At 41.9% G+C, this 22,500-nt stretch overlaps 1 protein-coding gene across 3 annotated transcripts in view; it reads left to right on the top strand.

Moving 5' to 3' along the window:
- rarab (retinoic acid receptor, alpha b) overlaps positions 1-22,500 on the top strand; it is a 93,649-nt gene that overhangs the window by 42,137 nt on the left and 29,012 nt on the right. Inside the window, exon 1 of one of the 3 annotated variants that reach the window (XM_058411341.1) lies at positions 15,893-16,769. The exons of the other annotated variants lie outside the window; for them this stretch is intronic. Coding sequence (XP_058267324.1) covers positions 16,607-16,769 — 163 coding nt within the window. The 5' untranslated portion in view covers positions 15,893-16,606. Of the gene's footprint in view, positions 1-15,892; positions 16,770-22,500 lie in introns of those variants that run through there. 3 annotated transcript variants of the gene reach the window in all.

The raw sequence follows: 22,500 nt of genomic DNA, 5'->3' as shown, positions 1-22,500 counted from the left end.
TTGATGAGTGAGAGTCTGAGAGAAGTAAACAAGTGAGAGTCTGAGAGGAGAAGTGGACGAGTGAATTGTCTGAGAAAAGTGGACGAGAGAAGTGGTCTAGTGAAGTGGACGAGAGAAGTGGTCTAGTGAAGTGGACGAGAGAAGTGGACGAGAGAAGTGGTCTAGTGAAGTGGACGAGAGAAGTGGTCTAGTGAAGTGGACGAGAGAAGTGGTCTAGTGAAGTGGACGAGAGAAGTGGTCTAGTGAAGTGGACGAGAGAAGTGGTCTAGTGAAGTGGACGAGAGAAGTGGCCTAGTGAAGTGGACGAGAGAAGTGGTCTAGTGAAGTGGACTAGTGGAGGAAAGCGTGTTCTGATCTCTGCAGGAATGTGAAGCGAGGCTACATTAGCAGACCAGCTGTGAGACGATCAGCGGGTCAGTCGATAAAACCCAATAACGTGTCCTGCTGCTGAATCACATGATCCCCAGCGCAGCCTCGCTCTCCCGATGACACATTCCTGGCTGCTTTCCCAGAATTCAGTGCTTCCTCAGAAGGGCCTGGTGCGCTAATATATCAGTGGCTGTAGCGTGGAGTCGGTCCTGACAGTGCGGGGGCACGGAGCCAGCATTAGCGAGGTTAGCTGCTGCTTCCTCCTGCGCTGATGGGGTAAAAATCAGCTGCTTCGGGTAATTAACTATACTCAGGTTGCACTGTAGAGCTCTCCATTCTGATTGGTCAGAAAGAGTCCATTATTTTATGCTGGACGCTTCGTGTAAACAGATCCCGAGCGTGTGTAACTGAGAGGAGTGTCCAGTGTCAGTGGTAAAGCTGTAAGCTCCTCACGTCAAACTAATCCCGTCTGAATAGGGCTTCTGAGTGCTAATGAGTCTTTTTTCACTCACACACACACACACACACACACATTACAGTCTTTTGCTGCTTAGATAAACGCAGGACGCGTGTCATCACTTCTCGCGGTGAAGCGCGTCGCCGGTTTTCATCACTGGACTCAAAACGTCTTTCTTCACGTCGTACAGAAGGGTTTTTATTCAGTTTGCAGTAACAGGTCTTTGTGCAGATTCACAACTGATTCAGGGAGTCTGAATCGCTGATTCGGTTTGATTCTATTGATTCGGTTTGATTCAGTTTGATTCTTTTGATTCCGTTTGATTCTTTTGATTCAGTTTGATTTGGTTTTATTCTTTTGATTTAGCTTGATTCTTTTGATTTGGTTTGATTCTTTTGATTCGGTTTGATTCTTTTGATTATGTTTGATTCTTTTGATGCAGTTTGATTCTTTTGATTCAGTTTGATTCTTTTGATCCCGTTTGATTCTTTTGACTTAGTTTGATTTGGTTTTATTCTTTTGATTCAGTTTTATTCTTTTGATTCAGTTTGATTCTTTTAATTCGGCTTGATTCTTATGATTTAGCTTGATTCTTTTGATTCAGTTGGGTTTTGTTTGAACCAGATGGCAGGAAAACACACACGTCTTCGTAAGTCTTGGAAAACGTTAAGCCAACTTAGTCCAGAGTACAAAGAACTCAGACCTGGAGTTAAATAAATAGATTTTAAAACATTTTGTTCAACATCCGGAGTTTTTCTTTTTTGTTTATGATTCTGAATCAGCAGCGCTACAGCTCTGCCCTTTGGATCAGTTAAGCAGAACTGCTGCAACACAAAACACATGCTCTATAAGTCCACCAGCCTCCAAATGAATGAATCGACTCTGAATCGACTCACCTCAGAGATCCATAAGTCCACCAGCTTCCAAGTGAATGAATCGACTCTGAATTGACTGTGAACAGATCCCTGAGGTGAGTCGATTCAGAATTGATTCGTTCACTTGGAAGCTGATTGCTGCGTTCTCACCTGCTGAAAGAGCCGCACTTAGCTGAAGAACACGCCAGGGTTCTGTTCATTTAAAACACACTAAACTCTGTTGAAATCTTAAAGCGGTCTAAAGTGCTCACTGTGTGCTGAGTGTGATGTTTCCATAAAAAAAAATCTATTATCTCTTTCCACTTGAAAATGAGCCAAGTGGGCCTTGAGACAAAGCTTTTGTTCCTGTCACAACCCCACCCCCCCCCCACACACACATCTGCTGGCCGAGCTTCGGGGGAATCCCAGATCGATGGGATGTTACTGCTCTGAGAGTAGAGCGAGACTCCGAGACCCAAAACAGGACGTGCCTGAGGAACTCCTGCGCGTGACGGCTCCTTCATCCTCTGAGGCGAGGTCAGCGCCGGATCGCGCTCTCTCGGATTGTACGATTTCGCTCTGTTTGTCTTGGCTCAGAGACTTGTTTTTTTTCTTCCCCGGACACAGTTCCTTAATATCCTTAGGGAAATCCTGAGGAATTTAGTCCCCTGAATCGAATCTCCTGAGCTTCTGAGGTCATAAGACTAGATATTTGTCCGTTTAACCTGTTTAATCCGGAACAGATTGACTTCGCCCTTCTGCCTGATTAAATCCGTACGCTCGCCCTGCGTACGCGTCTCCTGATGACTTTATGTGCTCATGTTCATGTGCTCTTCTGAGGTTCTGGTTTCTGTAGTAACAGCTCGTTCACAGCAGATGCTATGGAAGGAGTCTCCAGTCCCAGTCAAGATTCTAACATCTGATGATCTGTACGCAGTTATACATGGTTTCACCAGAGGATGTATACAAGAGGATGAGACGAAACCATGTTTTTTTTTTTCCATCTAACAGGAAACAGGAAATAACACACACACACACACACACAGAAAACAGACGCTAACCTGATGCTTTTTCACTGCAGAGTGTCATCTTTGCAACTTATAATACACTATATTGCCAAAAGTTTTGGGATGTCTTTACCTGCACATGAATGTAATATGGAGTTGTCCCGCCCCTTTACAGCCATAACAGCTTCAACTCTTCTGGGAAGGATTTCCACAAGGTTTAAGAGTGTGTTTATGGGAATTTTTGACTATTCCTCTAGAAGCACATTTGTGAGGTCAGGCACTGATGTTGGACGAGAAGGTCTGGCTCACAGTCTCACAATTCATCCCAAAAATGTTCTATCAGGTTGAGGTCAGGACTCTGTGCAGGCCAGTCAAGTTCCTCCACACCAAACTCACTCATCCATGTCTTTATGGACCTTGATTTGTGCACTGGTGTGCAGTCATGTTGGAAATTGTCCAAAATGTCTTGGTATGAAGCTGAAGCATTAAGAGTTCCTTTCACTGGAACTAAGGGGCTGAGCCCAACCCCTGAAAAAAAAAAACAGCTGAGTTCAATGATTTGGAGGGGTGTCCCAAAACTTTTGGCAATATAGTGTATCTTGGATCTCGTCAAATTGATCTACTTTTTCTTGTTATTAAAAAAGATTTTTTCAAAAAGGATCAGTTTAAGCAGCTCACAAAATTTACACTGAACTTCTGCAGCATGAAACACACGACCTGATTGATTCACTTCAGGCAGGTGAATCGACTCAGAGTCGACTCACTTGTTCACTGGAAAGATTCATAATAATCTGCTGAAAGAACAAGAAAGCTTAAACACGTCTGGAAATCAGGTTTAATGTGTCAGATTTGGTTTATCGGCACCTTATATCTTAAAGAAATAGAAGAAATTTTAGATACATGTGATTAGATTCTAGACATTTCTGCAGTGTGAGTGTAGAGTTTTAGTAAGTAAGCTTTTTTTCCCCAAGTCTAACAACTAACAACAACAACAAAAAAAATCAAAAGCCACATGGATCGTTTAGTTAGTTAGTTAGTTAGTTAATTAGTTAGCAAAAGGGTTAAGTAATCTCAAACGTCCGAATCCGCAGGTTTTCACGTTCTAAATAAATGGACACTGGAATTTCTTTAACTGAAAGGAACTTATTCCAGATCGAAGAGAACATTTAGAGACGATCCCTAACTCCAGCACCTGTAGTAAATAATATTATAACATAAACATAAATTCTGGATTCTGATTGGTCAGAAAGTGTTCTAATGACAAAATCCCGGGTTTATACTCAGTGCTAATGGTTTCTATACTCACGTTCTTCTCAGTAAAATCCATCCTGCTGGTTTCTTTAACTGAAGGGCTGAGTTTCAGAGGGAAGTGAGCATTTTGAGACGATCCCTAACTCCAGCACCTGGAGGAGTATGGCTGGGGTTCTGGTGTAGATGAGTGGGCCGGGGCGTGTGGACTTACTTTATAAACCTAATGCAAAACATGTGCAGTTTAGACACTGAGGGAGAGATGTGACGAGGTGTGTGTGTGTGTGTGTGTGTGTGAGTGAACATGTCCAGATGTTCCCACTCAGGTCTAGTTAAACATTATCAGTCTCACTGCCTCCCTGTGTCACCCTCTTCTCCTGTAACTCACTGGAACTGTCCCACTCTACTATTTCATCTCTGTCTGTCTGCCCCTTCCACTCTCTCTTTTCTTCCTCCCCCATTCTCTCCATGTTCCTCTCTCTCTTTTCCTCTCTTCTCTCTCCACCTTTCCTTCTTTGCTTCTCTCTCTCTCTCTCTCTCTCTCTCTCTTTCTTTCTTCCCCTTCTCTCTCTCACTCTCTCTCTCTCTCTCTCTCTCTCTCTCTCTCTCTCTTTCTTTCTCCCCCTTCTCTCTCTCTCTCTCTCTCTCTCTCTGTCTGTCTGCCTGTCTGCCCCCTTCCACTCTCTCTTTTCTTCCTCCCCCATTCTCTCCATGTTCCTCTCTCTCTTTTCCTTTCTTCTCTCTCTCTCTCTCCCCCACTCCCTCCATCTTTTCTCACCCTTTCCAGTAAACTGTGACCGTAGTAAATACTATTCTAGCGTTGGTGGCATCATGGGGACCAACCACAGCGCTGCTGAATTCTGGATTCTGATTGGTCAGAAAGCGTTCTAATGAAGTGACGGCTTTCTGCTCTGTGCTAATGGTTGCTATGGTAACAGCTCAGGCTGATCACTGCATCGTGTTAAATTGTAACTTAAAGAAAAGAAAGCATTATCTGTATCTGTTTTAGATAAGAGTCAGACTTTCGAACCCGAGGCTACGTGCGACACGGGCGCTAATGTAACACTCCACAGCTTTAAAGACGCAGCTGGAAGCATACACACCGTTCCCGAGTCTCCATCCCTATCTGACCTGTCCTTTAATCCACAAGGCTAATGTAGCTAATAGGCACTGGAATGCTATAGCTACCAGGTTAGCATGGTGTAACAAACGTAACAACGTCTCTTCAGTTCAGCGTTTCAGAGACTGGTGTTTTCTTCAAACGCAGAAATATTAATTAATAACAAGAGAGAAAGAAAAGAGAAGGTGAGAGGAGAGGAAGAAAAGAGGAAGAGGAGAAAAAGAGGAAAGGAGGGTTAGATGAAGAGGGGAAGAGAGGAGAGGAAGGGAAGGTTAGAGTAAGAGGAAAAGAAAAGAAGAGGAGAGGAAGAAAAGAGGAGAGAGAGAGGACACAAAACAAAGTTTAGAGGAAGAGGAAAATGGAGAGGAGAGGAGAGGTAAAGAAGAGGAGAGTGAGAGGAAGAAAGGAGGAATAGGAGAAAAAGTTACAGGGAAGGATGTGGAGAGGAAAAGGAGAGGAAAGGAAGGTTAGATGAAGAGAGGAAGAGGAGAGGAAGAAAAGATGAAGAGGAGAAAAAGGGGAAAAGACAGAGGAGAGGAAAGGAAGGTTAGATAAAGGAGGATAAGATAAGGATGGTTAGATAAAGAGGAGAAGAGCGAAAGAAAAGAGGGAGAGGAGAGGAAGAGGAGAAGAGAGGAAGGTTAGATGCAGAGGAGAAGAGAGGAAAAGGAAGAGGAGAGGAAGAGGAGAAAAAGAGGGAGCGGAGAGGAAGTTTAGATGAAGAGGAGAGGAAGAAAAGAGGGAGAGGAGAGGAAAGGAAGGTTAGATGAAGAGGAAAGTAAGAGGAGAGGAAGAGGAGAAGAGAGGAAGAGGTGAGAAAGAAAAGAGGAAGAGGAGAGTAAAGGAAGATTATATGATGAGGAGAAGAGAGGAAGAGGAGAGGAAAGGAAGGTTAGATGAAGAGGAAAGTAAGAGGAGAGGAAGAGGAGAAGAGAGGAAGAGGTGAGAAAGAAAAGAGGAAGAGGAGAGTAAAGGAAGATTATATGATGAGGAGAAGAGAGGAAGAGGAGAGGAAAGGAAGGTTAGAGGAAGAGGAGAAGAGAGGAAGAGGAGAGGAAAGGAAGGTTAGAGGAAGAGGAGAAGAGAGGAAGAGGAGAGGAAAGGAAGGTTAGAGGAAGAGGAGAAGAGAGGAAGAGGAGAGGAAAGGAAGGTTAGAGGAAGAGGAGAAGAGAGGAAGAGGAGAGGAAAGGAAGGTTAGAGGAAGAGGAGAGGAAAGGAAGGTTAGAGGAAGAGGAGAAGAGAGGAAGAGGAGAGGAAAGGAAGGTTAGAGGAAGAGGAGAAGAGAGGAAGAGGAGAGGACAGAAGTGGAAAGCTCTCCTCAGCTTGAAATTGAGATCTGTCCTGTAATCATTAACATTTCCCCTCCATCAGCATTCCCCAGCTCCCATTCACTCTCCTGCTCCATTTCCATCTGAAAGAGTGGAGTGCGCACTTCACTCGCTCACTTCAGTCCAGGCTGTGGGGTCGCGACCCCGTGACCCCCGGGGGGAGGATCTCCAATGTCAGGCTCTTCTCCGCGCTCGCTCTGTCCGTGTCGCGGCCTCAGGAATGCCCCGCTTATTGTAATGGAGTCAAAGGGGGGAGGGGGTGAAGAGGGTAAAGACGGGTTAATTGCCCCCTCTGAGGGGGTGAGCGTGTGTTTTCCGGCCCGTTGCGCCGTTTAGCTGCGACACTCGGCTTAAGGGGGATTTTTAGTGATTAAGCCGAGGATTTGCGTCGCTTCTTGGCTGCTACAGTCAATTTGTCAATAGTGTGTGTGTGTGTACGCAAATGAGTTTGAGCAGACACACTCGAGGCCGTTTGATATGCATGGCTCTGTGGATAAGCTGGCATTAGGACGTGTGTGTGTGTGTGTGTGTGTGTGTGTGTGTGTGTGTGTGAGACTAAAGCAGCCTGATACAGCAGGCCTGCAGTGATAAGATAGAAAATCGCTGGTCTGAGACACGGCTCAGGTGTGTGTGTGTGTGTGTGTGTGTGTGTGTGTGTACTCTTGCGTGGAGAAATCTGTATACTCTTGCGTGGCTTTTGTTTTGCGTCAGTGTGTCTGATGTAACAAATTCTTGCTGACCAGGCCCTCCCCCAGGAGAAAGATTCCCTACTGTGCCTTTCTTTTATCTGTGTGTGTGTGTGTGTGTGTGTGTGTGAGCAAGCTTTGCCCCCCTGGTGTAGCCCTTTGGTAAAGTCTGGAAAGTAAATGCAAAAGCCTCCTGGGTCTTAGATTCGATCTGTTAATATGGCAAGGATTTGAATATTAATGAGGAATATTTTCATATATTTGAATATTAATGAGCGTGTAATGGTATAGAGAGAGGCAGAGGGAGGTTTAGCTGTAGAACTGGGCGGGATTTGCATCACGGCAACAACAGAAGGTCACATTTGTAATAAGTGGTTTGTGTGATCTGAGCACTTCCTGTGTGTTATGTAATTGAGAATGTACTCAGTGTTCTGTGTAACACACACACACACACTTCTGTGTAACAACCTAAAGCTCCGCCCCCTAGAAGAAAACGCTTATAAGAATATACACCATCGGCTTGTGTTAAAATGAAGGGAGGCTTTAGTGAGAGATTTTAGTTTTCAGTAAGGGAAACTAATCCCATCCGAATAGCGCTCTGGATGAAACACGGCTCCTGGTTCACGCTCGTTCCGTAGCAGATCTGAGATCAGACCTGGAAGAAGAGCAAGCTGAGGTCACGCTGAGGATGCGTTTATTTTTAGCAGATTTTAAATTAGTATTTTTTTAACTTTTTAAATGACAGACTAAACGAATGTGACGTCTTCAGCATTCAAATGTGGGGTATGTAAATATTCGGAATATTTGCGTAGTGAAATCCATCCTGACCACACACACACACACACACACACACACAGTGATCATTTACGTACTGTGATGTGGGCTCTGGTTCCTGGGAGGGTTCTGGGAGGCTTGGTGTTGTGACTCTTTTTGCCCTCTGCAGAAGATGGAGTGATGCAGTGACAGTCGCTGGGGTCAAAAAAAAAAAACCCCACTATTCAACCCCAACCCCCAGCTTCTACCCTTCCAGTCACCCCCTATCCTCTCTCTGCCCCTTTGAAATGTTGATGATGATGATCACTGCCTCTCCACCCCACCCCCGATGATTTAACCCCCCCCTGCCATGGGCAGATTTTACCCCCCTGCCCCCATTTGTCAGGACTGGCTCCAGCTCTCTGAGCCTTTTGTTTCCTGAAGAGCTGAACCAGCTCATTTCCTCTGACACACTCTTTCTGGCTGATCTGGATCATGTCGCTGGCTGATCTGTGTGTTCTTTGTATCAGTGTGTATTGTTTTCCCGAAGCTATGCTCTAACTGTTCGTTTTTGTTCGACGTTCATTATAATGTTTGTAAAATGCGCGAGTTGTTCGTCCTGCTAGTTCGTCTGAACTCACAGTGTTACCTTATATACGATTAAGACGTCCGTTGCGTTGATGTTTTAGAGTCTGAGTCAAGTGTAAAGTCATGCAGTCTGATCAGATTCCAGAGTCCCAGCATGTAGGGTCCGAGTTGAGTCCAGAACCTGTTCCTTCTAAACACCTTACCCCTGAGAAATGACCTCATTTTCAGCCTCTGAGTTATAGTGAGCTTTTGTTAGCAGCAGGCTAGTCAGCTAACTGTGCTTAGTGTTGTATATTTTCCTCCACAGAACAGTGACCCGTGTTGTCAGTCATCATGTCTGTATTCTTTGATTTTTATCAAGCTGGAGGTCAGAAATAATAGTTTACAGCCTTCAGTGGAATGCAGAATAAAATATCGAGCTGAGAGCAGAAACTGTACAGTCTGGGTTGAGTCCAGAGCAGAAACTGTACAGTCTGGGTTGAGTCCAGAGCAGAAACTGTACAGTCTGGGTTGAGTCCAGAGCAGAAACTGTACAGTCTGGGTTGAGTCCAGAGCAGAAACTGTACAGACTGGGTTGAGTCCAGAGCAGAAACTGTACAGACTGGGTTGAGTCCAGAGCAGAAACTGTACAGACTGGGTTGAGTCCAGAGCAGAAACTGTACAGACTGGGTTGAGTCCAGAGCAGAAACTGTACAGTCTGGGTTGAGTCCAGAGCAGAAACTGTACAGACTGGGTTGAGTCCAGAGCAGAAACTGTACAGACTGGGTTGAGTCCAGAGCAGAAACTGTACAGTCTGGGTTGAGTCCAGAGCAGAAACTGTACAGACTGGGTTGAGTCCAGAGCAGAAACTGTACAGACTGGGTTGAGTCCAGAGCAGAAACTGTACAGTCTGGGTTGAGTCCAGAGCAGAAACTGTACAGACTGGGTTGAGTCCAGAGCAGAAACTGTACAGTCTGGGTTGAGTCCAGAGCAGAAACTGTACAGACTGGGTTGAGTCCAGAGCAGAAACCCAAGGACGTTTTAAATTAGGTCAAAAAAATATTTTTATTTAAATATCTATTCATTTTTATATCATTTTTTATTTTATATTTTATTTTTTACTTAACGTTTGTGGATACTGCTGGAAGTTGTAAATTAGCTATTGGAAAGAATAAAGTATCTATCTATCTATCTATCTATCTATCTATCTATCTATCTATCTATCTATCTATCTATCTATCTATCTATCTATCTATCTATCTATCTATCTATCTATCTATCTATCTATCTATCTATCTATCTATCTATCTATCCATCTATCCAGTGTAATTGTTTATTTAAACACATTATATATCCATGCAGCTCCGTCACTGAGTGTGGTGTCACACTTCACTCGATCTCTACGACTCTCTGGATGTAATGCACACACACGCGCACACACACACACACACACACACACACACGCACACACACACACGCACAGCCTGTAGTCTGGAATGTGTCTGGGCTTGCGTGTGTGTGTGTACATGTGTAGTTTAGGGTCAGTGGGTCAGCAGTGTGTTGTGATACTGTAGACGTGGAACAGGTGGTGTGAAGCGTTAAGCGTGGACTTGACCGATCGGTTCATGAGAGAGAGAGCAGCTCCGGGATCCACTGCTGATTCCCAGGAATGGAAACGTTACACTTCAGGAATTCACTGGATTTCATTTCTGACACCAGACTCGTAACATCTCAACTCCAAACCTTTATTCAACCTCACAGCCTTGATGCGGGCAAAATCTGCTGGTTTACAGAATCGGATAAAAAGAAAAGATCAGAAATAGGAAACTAATAATTCATAAAAAATTAGCCTTAAAATAAGAAACTGAAAATAGAACAGAAAATCGAAGAAGAAAAATTAAAATAATTTTGAATCATTTTACTTTAGAATTACGACAAGAGAAAAATTCTGTGAAATTATCGAAACATTGATCAGAGCTTTCTTATCATCAAATTATTACAAATCAATTAAAATATTTATTTATTTCAATCTTCTTTTTTTCCTGTTAAAATTGGCTTCTATCGGTTGATCATGTGACTTCTTTCTTGAAATAAATATTTAAAATAATAATAAAATAATTTCAAGCTTAAAAGTAGCAAAAAAACGCAAATAAGCTTTAATTATAGAATTTGTTTTATTTTTAAAAAAATATATAATATTGGATATATTAGCCTATATTTAATATATTTTCACTACTTATTATTATTATTATTATTATTATTATTATTATTATTCAATGATTTGACTGATCTAATCCACACTGGAAATATTTATAATAATTTTTATATATAAATTCTTTTATATAATATTTAATATATATTTATTTATATAGAAATATTTTATATTGTATTCTATTTTCATTTTTTCTCCATATTTTATTATTTATTTTTTTCTGTGTTTTTTTATTTTGTCTGTTGTTATTTACATTAAGAGCTGTACTGTACACAATTATTTATTTATTTATTTTTAGGCAGTAGAATTAAACAGCACTTTATTTCTATTATTTTCTGACAGCTGATGAAATAGAAAGGTTTTGGACTCGACTGTGCTGTTTTTCTCCCCAAACCTCACACATCTGGTGAGACGTCTCGCAGTAGCTAATCCACTCCATATGCTAACTCAGCCACTGAGTCAGGAAACTCTCTCTCTCACACACACACACACACACACACACACACACACATGCTGTTCTTCTGGTTTCGCAGATCTTCACAGTGGAGATGATTAGGATCTATTTTTGTGATGGTTTTTATGGAACACACGCTCACTTTAAATAGTCACAATGAGGTTTGACAAGGTTTGAATTCATCCAGGCGAGATGGAATCCTGGATTGTGATTGGTCAGGAGGTGATGATGAAGTTTCTGTGATGTGTGTGTGTGTGTGTGTGTATGTGTGTGTGTTATTAACTTCAAGATAGCGAGAATGTGATTCTAGATAGGGACTGAATATTTATCGTTGCTATAATAGGACTAGGAACTTGTTTTGTTCTGATGTTAACATTAACGGTAATTACAAGCGGAGAACTTTAAACACGTACAGTTTTACTGCTGGGGTAAAAGGCGAATAAAACATTTTGGAACAAAGCTGTCAAACTTCTGCTCCACACCATGAAATTGTTGATTATTTTCCTATAAATTCACAGTAACATGTTGAGTTCTAGGTCTACCAAGCTGGGCCCCTGAGCAAGGCCCTTAACCCTCAATATATATATATATATATAGGGTGGCATTACTTTTGAAAAACCTCTCTGGTTTATTTATAATGGTGTAAATCCCCATGTGATGCCTCTTACCTTCTAGAAAAGCTTTCTTTCTTTCTTTTTTCTTTATGCAAATATGGGTTATGATGTCATAACATGCAGGCTTATCAATGTACCTGTTTAAATAAGGGCTGCGTTGGTGTGAGTGCACGCTGATGATGGAGGGACAGTGAAGGATGGAGTTCTTTTCATGCTTATTGGTGGCTGTGGAGGGAGGAGGAGGGCGAGAGCTGAAGGCCATAAATACTCTCTCTCTCTCTCTCTCTCTCTCTCTCTCTCTCTCTCTCTCTCCCTCCCTCTTTCAAGTCGCCTTCAGGTCTTCTCATGCATTTCCTCCTCCTGCCATAAAACTCTTTGAATTCCTAACAGCCTCCCCATGGGCCTCCTCCTCCCTCCTCCATCCTCCATCCTCCTCCTCTCTTCTATTCCCTCCTTCCCTCCCAGCATGCATTGCTCCGGCATTCTCATACCCGCTGCCTGGAACTGAGGACAGGTCAAGAAGTTTTTCGAAAGAAACAGAGATTTAATGTCTCAGTTATGCGAAATGGTTTTCTTCTGGAGTCTCGGCATCTCCTTCTCTCTGTCGCTTGTAGAACTTCTACAGCAGGGATGTGAAAGTCCCCATACCTTGAATTCGCCCTGATAAGCGAGAAACCTGAGATCTGAGCTGGAAATAAACCGACGTGATTTTTGACGTGATTCGTCATGACCACTTTTGACTGGCCTCATTGGCTTGACATCAATGTGACTCTGATCACTGAGCTGAAATCATGGAAATAAACTCCACCGTCTCGCGCTAAGCATCTGTGAATGTTCTGCTTTCATGGATTTTTTAAAAAATAAACCATTTTACAATTCTTAGCGGAGAGTGGAAATGAAACGAAACGTCTACAAAAGTCTGCTAAGGCTATAAAACACACACACACACACACACACACCGCGATGGAGAGGATTCGAATGGATTTTTTTTTAACGCTCACTTCATCAGAATGAGGATCGATCGATCGGGTCTACATTTACATTCAGTATGGTTTCTTCATCTTCAGGACGGACCGGTTTACGGTTTCTTGGCAACGTGAAAAGCTGTGTTTTATTTATTTATTTATTTATTTATTTTTGTCTCAGTAATTTCAAGAAAGAGAGACAGCGAGGCGGCTGAGGGAGCAGATCTTTAGCGTCTGGACAAGAAGCAAAAACTGAAGCTCTTGAAGGCACACCAAGTTTGGTTGTTAAAGTAGAACTCTATAACAGTGTTTTATTTAGTTATGAGAAAGTGTTTCAAACAGAACCATTGAAGAACCTTTGAAGAACCCTTTAATAAATTGTACCGTACATTACCACTTAATATGTGTACTCTTTAGAAAAAAAAGGATTCTTACGGGTTCTTCAGTATGTTCTTTGGATAATTGAGGACTCTTGGAGCACACTTTGGTGTAGGGATCCTCCGAAGAACCAAAGAACTCAAGCACTTTATGGTGCAACAAGAAAACCTAGAACTTCATGGTTCTTTGGTTATTCTTCTGTGGAAAAGTAGAAGCCTTCGACACTGTTTTATTAGGAAGAACCCTTGAAGAACCTGATAATAATTTGTGGTGTAAATTTCCAGGTTAATATGTATACTCTAAAAAAGGTTCTTCAGTGGTTCTATACATTATGAAGGATTTGTAAATGATTCTGATTGTCTGATAGGAGCACACTTTGGTGTACGAATCCTCCATGATGCAAAAAACTGAAGCTCTTTATGGAAGACCAAGAATACCTAGAACTTCAAGGTTCTTTGGTTGTTCTTCTGGGGTACAGTAGAAACCTGTTGTTGTCAGAAAATGTTCCAAGTAGAACGCTTTCAGAGGCTTAAAGAACCTTTGAAGAATAATTTGTCAGTACTCAAAAAAAAGGGTTCTTCATGGGTTCTCCATGGGTTGAATGGATAATTAAGTAATCTTGTCTTTGAAATTTACACTCTAAGGTTTCTTCTGTTTGGCTCTTGGCCAAGATTCATCAAATTTATAAGCAGAGCTGCACAACAGAGGGTTTCCCGTTTCAGAAGAACCCCTTAACGAAGAGAACCCTAAATCATCCGGAGAGCGCTTAATTAAAAAGTGCAGGCGGAAGAATAACAACAGATTGATGGTGGTGGAAATCTGATAGAGATTTGTGACTGGATCTTCAGGATCCTCAGCAGGAGTTAACGAGAGCTCGGTTCCGCTGTTAAACCTCTAGAAGCATCTGAGTTGCGTAATCATGTGAAGAGCAGAGCGGTGGAGAATTTATGATGCCGTGGACATGGTGCTCACTCAGATAACGTCCTCTTATCGTGTCCTTGTTTCTGGAGTGGGATCAAAGCGCAGATCTCGGATCAATAACGCTACGACTCCTTTATACGACTGATGTTTAAGACACCGCCTCCCTGCACTTGTTATCTTTATTGTAGCGTTTTTATTGCGCTGCCGCCGAGGGGCTTTTATCGTCTCCTCCATGACACTCACGTCCCTTTCTCTCAAGGTCACGGGTGATGCGACTCGCTTCACGTCAGTGATTTACTCTCACAGGACCGTCTGAGATTCAGATAAATATGTAATATACGATATGATTCCTCGCTCTCAGGCAGCGTTTTAACCCCGGGGTAAATGGATCGGGGGCAGTATTACGCGATCTTGCCATTTAATCACGATCCTGAGAGCTTCAGTCACTTGTCACGTCCATTAGAGACCAGTGATTAAGGCGACTCGTCCATTAACGAACATAAGTTTATTGGAGGATCAGCTGTTTGCGTGTCGGTTAATATTTTAGCCGGTGCTGAAATCGATAGCCGACCTGCTGAGAGTCAAGGACAGGAACGGTAGAGGGAGCATCCATCGCTCTACTGATGGATGGAGCTATCAGGGCCTGGCAGGAACCTTGGGCTGGTGAACATCCATCCTCCTGTTATGAACACTGCGCTCTTAAACGCTTCCGCATGTATGAGGCTGAGTGGAGGATAGAGTCTCATCGTCTCAGCTGAAATCTACTGACATTTCTGAATCTGGTGATTAGACTGGTGAAGATATTTCAATGCTGATTAAGTAAAAGTCAGATTAAATACAGCATGATATACCGGGCAGTTTGACTCTGAAGTCCAATAACAGTGTTCAAAATATTAATAACATCAGAAATCTGTAACAGGTAACGATGATCTGATTGTTCTGATTCTTCAGACTTTAGAATTTTGTAAAACACTCTGCTATAAAAGCCAAAATCAAGACCTATCTTCTTTTGTGTCCAAAGGCTGTTACCAGAAAAATTGATAAATAAATAAATAAAACAAATTACATGCATTAATATGATAGATTTGTTCCCATACTCATTTCATGAGTGTGCTTATGGGGAAAACAAATAAAAACCCTATATATTTAGATTAATTTATACTGTATATATCATACATTTCTGCCTTTATTTATTTATTTATTTATTTATTACAATTTTAAAAGTTTAATTTTATTGAAAAATTTAACATCTAATAAAAAAAACATCAAAATTCATGATAATAATAATAATAATAAGTAACAAAAATTGCCATATATTTTTAAGTTAATTTATGACATTATTATAATTTATGTTTAATAAACAATGGCAATTATTACACCTAAAACAATTTAGCTGTATTATTATATTATAACAAACAATTTAAAAAAGTGTATAATAAAAGTATAAATTAATTTCTCTGGCTTAAGTTTTGAGGAAATAGGGTTTATTTATTTATTTATTTATTTATTTACTGTTTAACTCAATCATTCATTATGTTATTATATGTATTATAGACCACCTGTATTAATCAAGATAGATAAACAGACAAATAGATAGATAGATAGATAGATAGATAGATAGATAGATAGATAGATAGATAGATGAGTCAAATATGTAAACAAACTGTAAACAATATTTGGATGTTCAAGAAGGCCTAAAGTTGCCATATTATTTATTATATATATTATATAAGCACACGATATAAACATAATGGGTGTATAATTTAATAAATAGTGTTTATTCGTGTTTAATAGTTCATGTTTTTATTTTTATTGGGTAAAAGTTCACACGGAAATAAGAACAGTCTTCCATGTCGCCTGGAGGCCCAGTGAGAGAGGAGCAGAGGCGGGGAGGCGGGGTTAGTGCGCTCATGGGAGGGGGTTTGGTTGGAAGAGGCGTGGTCAGCACTCGTAGGGGCGGGGCGTTGAGCGCAGCTGCTGGCGCTCGTCAAGCCGCCGCGCTGTGGGAGAAAAGAAAGAGGCGAAAAAAAAATCACGGAGGATCTCGGAGATCGAGCCGAGAGGAAAAAGTGTTCCCGGTGAAACGGTAACGAGGAGCCGCCGTGGAGGAAGAGCGGAGCGCGCGTTTTACCCGCTTTGTGGAGAAATAGGACGAACTTGTTGACCTCGCGCGCTCGGGACGGGACTTTATTCACGCAGATGAGGATTAAACACGATCCTGCATGTCGGATTTTTATCTCTCTCTCTCTCTCTCTCTCTCTTTCACACACACACACACACTCTCTCTCTCTCTCTCTCTCTCTCACTTCTGGTCTCGATTTAAATCCGGTAACGATTTTAAAGCGCTGATTAAAACCTTGCTGCTTTCTGCTCTTTATTTATTGCAGCCTTATTAAAGTGCGCGTGCTGCGTGTTTGCCAGGATTTGTGATTATTCCGAGGATGCATGTCGTTATAACGACGCAACTGTTTGGCTGAGTCGTGTGCGCGCGCGTGCACATTCTTTTACACGACACCTCGAGCGAGTTCGCAAAAGCTGACCCACGAACACGCTCCTGAACACGAACAAGTTTTTGGGGTTTTTTTTCCCTCTCAGGAGGACATTTCTGCTGGTCTGGTCAGTAAATCCTCCTGGAATCGGGTTTGCTTGGAGTTTCTCACTCTTCCTCGCGCCATGTATGAGAGTGTGGACGTGGTGGGTTTGACCCCGAACCCGTTTTTAAGCATGGATTATTACCACCACCACCACCATCACCAGCAGCAGCAGCAGAAGCGCGGATGTCTGATCCAGGATAAAGGGATGCCGAGATCATTCATCCCCTGGAGCTCCTCTCACTGTAGGTGGCCCCTTTTTTCCTCTTCCTGCTTCTTTCTGTCTCGGGCATGTGCGCGTGATTGAATCCCATTTCTCCTGGAATCGAACCAGACGGTGGTGTGGTTATGCTCTGACTCACCTGGAGCAGGTAAACTGCCCTGTTCTGGAGAGAAGAGAACCAAAACTCTACCTTTCCTTACAGACCTCCTGGAAAGGTCTTGTGTCATTTTGAGAAGTTGAAATGCCTAATGGTCAGCGATCATCTTGTCTGGTGCGGAATTGTGGGTTCGATCTGGGGCTCAGGTGACTGTGTGGAGTTTGACTAGATTTCCACCAAATTTCCACTTCAGGGTCTTCTGACTATCTTGTCTGTCTGTGTATCTGTCTGTCTAGGCTTTTGTTTCTGCTTTTTTTAAACTAGTGTCCATCACTTGAGACAGCTCTACCATCGTGGACTCTCTTCAACAGAGCGCAGTTTCATCACTCTAGTCGAAGGACTGAGACGTCTCCATGGATGGATAGACAGAGTGAAAACGGACCCTGAAATGGAAATTTGGGACAGTCATCAGATCTAATGGTCGAATCCATAACCGTAAGGCTGTAACACCTCCACTGTACCAGCTACTTCTCCTCGGTGTATAGTAACGCAGTTTGATGTAGAAAAGTAAGTCATGGTTTGGAGTAAGCTGCTCCTGCTTTCTAAAAGAAATCACACATTGACCGCACTGGACTCTGAATCACGTCCGAGTCACGTTGCTGGTTTTGTAGCTTTTACTTCGTGGTGCATTTTTTGGACCTTTAACCCTCATGACTAGAGATGAGTCGATACGCCAGGCGTATTATATCACGATTCTGGAAAGTATTTCATCAACATGACAGAAGTTTTGCGGTACAAAGTTTCGACATCACGGTAATCGTGATCGCTAAAAAGTTGCAAACAAATTTGATACATTTTATCATCCGGTCTTATTCAGCCTTATGTAGCCTTATTCAGCCTTATCTAGTCTTATGTAGCCTTATTCAGCCTTATGTAGACTTATCCAGCCTTATATAGCCATGTTCAGCCTTTTGTAGCCTTATTGAGCCTTATGTGGCCTTATTCAGCCTTATATATCTTTATTCAGCCTTATGTAGCCTTATTCAGAGTTCTATAGCCCCCTTTCCTTTGAACCTTTAGTCCTTTTTAATCCAAAGTAAACCCAGGAGTAAAGTAAACAAGCACAGGTACGGTCATGTGACTGCTGAAGTTGTCGGTGTTTTTGAAGTCTTTAAAAAGAAAGATCAAAAAAAAAAAGATGAAGAACTATTTCTAATTCTATTGCAACGTCTTGAAAATTGAGTTTAAAACCTGAATAGCGATTCGAAAGTGATGCAATTTAAAGTAAAACTCGACTCAACCCCGTAATAATTCAGCGGAGTGTGTGTGAAGTCTCGCGTCTCAAAAGGGTGAAGTTTTACTCCGAAAAGAGATTATTGATTATTTACTGTTCAGTTGTGTATCGTAGCTGTTTCCAGGTGAAGGAGGTAATAAAAGTATGAAAGATAAGGACAAGGACAGGTACAGGTTATTAGTGTGTGTGTGTGTGTGTGTGTGTGTAAAGAGCTAAAATGAAACCTTTTAAACCATTAAACTGGTTTAGGATCCCTGAGGAACTGGAGTGAAATGTGGGACTCTGTTCTGCTGTGTAGTGTTCAGTGGAACAGCAGTTGATTAATGAATGTGTGTGTGTGTGTGTGTGTGTGTCTGGGTTTCAGACTTTCGTGCCAGCAAAGCAGTGTGTGGTTTTTCAGAGAGGCTTGTGGGGAGAAGTCGTTTTCAGCTCGGTTTCTAGCAGTGTGTGTGTCTGTGCATGACTGCTGTGTCGTGTTTGCTTCCTGTGCAGTCGTTATAAAGGGTAGAGGTCAAGCAAGCGGTGGACGTAAAGGTGGGCGGGAAAAACCAGCGTCCTGACGATACTCTGGGGTGGGATCGCGATACACGGTACATGTGGTGTTCAGTTGTAAGTTTTCTACACAGTGAGTTGTTACTACAGCACACGGGACAGAGAGTTCAGAAGGTCACAAGAGTTCGATTTATTTCTTTATTTATTACAGCTGATGGTGGGAAAATAAAATCTGTACAGAGCACAAAGAAAAGGCTGATGTGACAATTTCCATTCTGTTACTGTACGCTGCTCTGAGTAACTTCTGTTCTGTAACTACATGGCCGCACAATAATGCAGCTCTGAATGTGTTATAAACAGTCAAGCAGGTCTGGATGAGTTATAAACTGTTATAAAGGGCTAAACAGGGTGTGGGCATTTATGCAGAACTGGCTATGAGCAGTTATGCAGCTCTGGATGAGTTGTGCCTCTCTGGATGTGTTATGAGCAGTTATGTAGCTCTAAATGAGTTACGAGCAGTTATGCAGCTCTGGTTGAATTCTATGCAGTTATGCAGCTCTGATTGAGTTATGAGCAGTTATGCAGCTCTGATTGAGTTATGAGCAGTTATGCAGCTCTGGATGTGTTATGAGACGTTATGCAGCTCTAGATGAGTTATAAGCATGTGTGCAGCTCTGTATGAGTTATGAGCAGTTGTGCAGCTCTGGATGTGTTATGAGCAGTTATGTAGCTCTGAATGTTGTATTAGCAGTTATATAGCTCTGTATGAGTTATGAGCAGTTATGCAGCTCTGGATGTGTTATACGCAACTCTGGATGGTTGATGAGCAGCTGTGCTGCTCTGGATGAGTTGTTCAGCTCTGAATGACTTATGAGCAGCTACGCAGATCTAGATGAGTTATAAGCAGTTATCCAGCTCTCAATGTTATAAGCAATTATACAGCATTGGACAGGTTATGTACAGTTGTCATGTTGTGTATGTTTATGCAGAGCTACTTGTGTACAGTTGTGTAGCTCTGGTTGGGTTATAAACAGTAATGCAGCTCTGAATAAGTTATGACCAGTGCTGGGGTTGTTATGTCCAGTTATTTAACTTTAGGTTGGTTTTTGCACCATTATACAGGACTTGTGTCGAGTTATGTAGCATGTTTTGTGTCACTGTTATGTACTGTTCATGCATGATGGGCTATAAACATTGGTTATATGACTAAAGATGGGTTATAAACAGTTGTGCAGCTCTGGTCAGGTTATGTACAGTTATGCAGGATGGTTTGTAAACATTTATGCAGGATGAGTTATGTATTGTTATGCATGGTTATGAAAATAAAGTTATGAAGAGTGCTGAACAGAGATGCTGCTCTGCACTGGATAGGTACAGTTATAAAGAGTTCTAAACAGTTATGTAGCGCTGCACTGGCCATGCATGGTTATGTGCAATTATTAGCAGTTATGTGCAGTTATGAGCAGTTATATACAGTTATAAGCAGTTACATACAGTTATGAGCAGTTATATACAGTTATGTACAATTATTAGCAGTTATGGGCAGTTATATACAGATATGGGCAGTTATGAGCAGATATATACAGTTATGGGCAGTTATGTACAGTTATGAGCAGTTATATACAGTTAAGTACAGTTATGATCAGTTATATACAGTTATGTGCAGCTATATACAGATATGTATATTTCCTCGTCCTGCCTCAGCAGTGTGAGGAGGCGGAGTGTGAGACTTGTGGTAAATTCCCCTTTAAGCCAGAACCTGTGTAATAATCCCAGATGTATTAATAACAGCTTTACGGCAGGTCTGTAGGGTTCCTGCGGTCAACAGTGTCATGTCCACATGTCGTGGAAGTTTGCGTGATTTACACAAGTGGCCGACGTTTATCTCACGCCGACGTCACTGCAGTTTTAGCTGTAGTGTTTATGGTGAACTGTATTAATGAAGCATTATGAAGGTGTAATGATGAGCCGTTACTGGAATTCTAGCAGAGAAGTGGGAGTGAGGAGTGAATCTCCTTCTCCATTCGGCTGAAACTCGCCAGAATTTAACCAGAAATTTATTACTTTTTTATTTTATGTTTTTATTCAGACCAGGAAACAGAATTCTACACAGAACCACAGGATCGAATTAAACCAGCAAACCGACAGAATCTAGCTTCAGCCGCGATATCTACACACACCTCGGATTTAGCTGTAGCTAGCGCTCGAAGAGGAAAGCGGTTTTCTCCCGGTTCTCTCAGCGTTAGTGGGCCATGTCTGTTATTTTAAGCAACATTAATTATCCTCTCCAATGCAATATTTATCTAATGAGTTTCTATTCCATTCAATCCTTTTATTTAGCCTGCGCCTCCTGAGACACGCCCACGGCCTGCTCTCGTTTTCACGTCTCAGTAGAGAGCATTTCGGTAAAACGTTCACCCTTAGTACTGCGCCTAAGTGCAGCGCGAGCGCTAAGCTTCGCTATCGCTCCGCTTTTCCGTGGCAGCCTGATAAACACGTTCTCTCGCTCCTCTCCTCCGGCTTCTCTTTACTCTCCATCATTAAAAATGAACAAGACAAACCCTCTTCCTTACCCCTGACACCGGAGACTCCTTCCCGTAAAAGTTACTTTTAATCAACGTAACAAAGCGAGATGTTCTAATATAAACCTCGATGAACCGGCCGGACATGTGCGTGTGGAAAGAATTTAAAGGAGGTATGTTTGTCGTTCCTGCTGCTGTGTGCGAAAGGCAGATGTGTGCAATCCTTCACTCCGTGTTTGTTTTAGCCTTCAAGCGCCGGCTTTTATCATTCGTCTTCCTTTTCTTTTCACGAGGTCGTGCCACTTCTCTTCACGAGTGATCCGTCCATCAGGCAGTGTTTGGAAAAAGTCCGTCACACACACACACACACACACACACACACACACACTCAAGCCCATGAGAAGGCTGCTCTCCTTACAAATAAACTGTATTCATAATAAAAGAAAGAAAGAAAGAAAGAGACTAAACTGAGTGTTTTTAGCCATGCACAAACTTCACTCTGTGTCTCTTACACAATATTCACACTTTCAGTATTTTTACTCCCTTCCTTTAAACCCAGGAAACAGAACTACACATTACACTACACATACAGATTAACTGTAAGCCGCCTATTTATTTATTTAATAAATTTTGAGCTAGAAATCATCTTCAGCCTTCTTCCTATTGATATAGCAGATTTTTAAAAAAAGTTTTTTTTTAATTATTATTATTATAAATGTCTTTTGCAAGTATTTAGTAAGACAGCAAGGGGTCCACATTTTCTATTCCTGATTTTATTTATTTATTTATTTTTTTAAGTCGGCAACTGTAGAGGTGAGAACTGCACATAAATTATTTCAGCAAATAATAAAAAAAATTTGTTGACGTACAACCACAAAATTTATTTATTTTTTCTTCCATCAAATGCCATTAGATACAAGTAGATTATGATTCTGTTGTAAGACTGGAAGGTAATTAGGTGGCTAATTAAGGACTGCAGGATGTAACTCCACACTCAGCTGGCTGTCAGATTTGATAGAAAATTAAAAAAAGGCAAAGAAAGAATTTTTTTAGTGAACAAACAGATGAGGAAATCTCTGCAGAACAGCTGCGGCTGCCTCCCGACACCGCCGGGGGTGCCAATACTTTTGTCTTCAGGGAAAACCGACAGACTTTTAAACACATTTGCAATTGAATCGCAGATGAAGTCTGTTTGTGTGTGTGTGTGTGTGAGGACACCAGGTAGGGCCATGATCTCCATTATGTTAGAAAGAAAGTAAATAGGAAGCTGTTGTGGATTTTTCCAGATAGAAGGAGACTGGAGTCGGAGTCAGGGTTGGAGTGGGGATGTTGTTTTATGGACTCTGTC

The sequence above is a fragment of the Hemibagrus wyckioides genome, linkage group LG02, assembly GCF_019097595.1.
Source record: "Hemibagrus wyckioides isolate EC202008001 linkage group LG02, SWU_Hwy_1.0, whole genome shotgun sequence".
In the NCBI taxonomy this organism is placed as follows: Eukaryota; Metazoa; Chordata; class Actinopteri; order Siluriformes; family Bagridae; genus Hemibagrus; species Hemibagrus wyckioides.
This window is presented reverse-complemented; position numbering and strand designations above follow the sequence as displayed.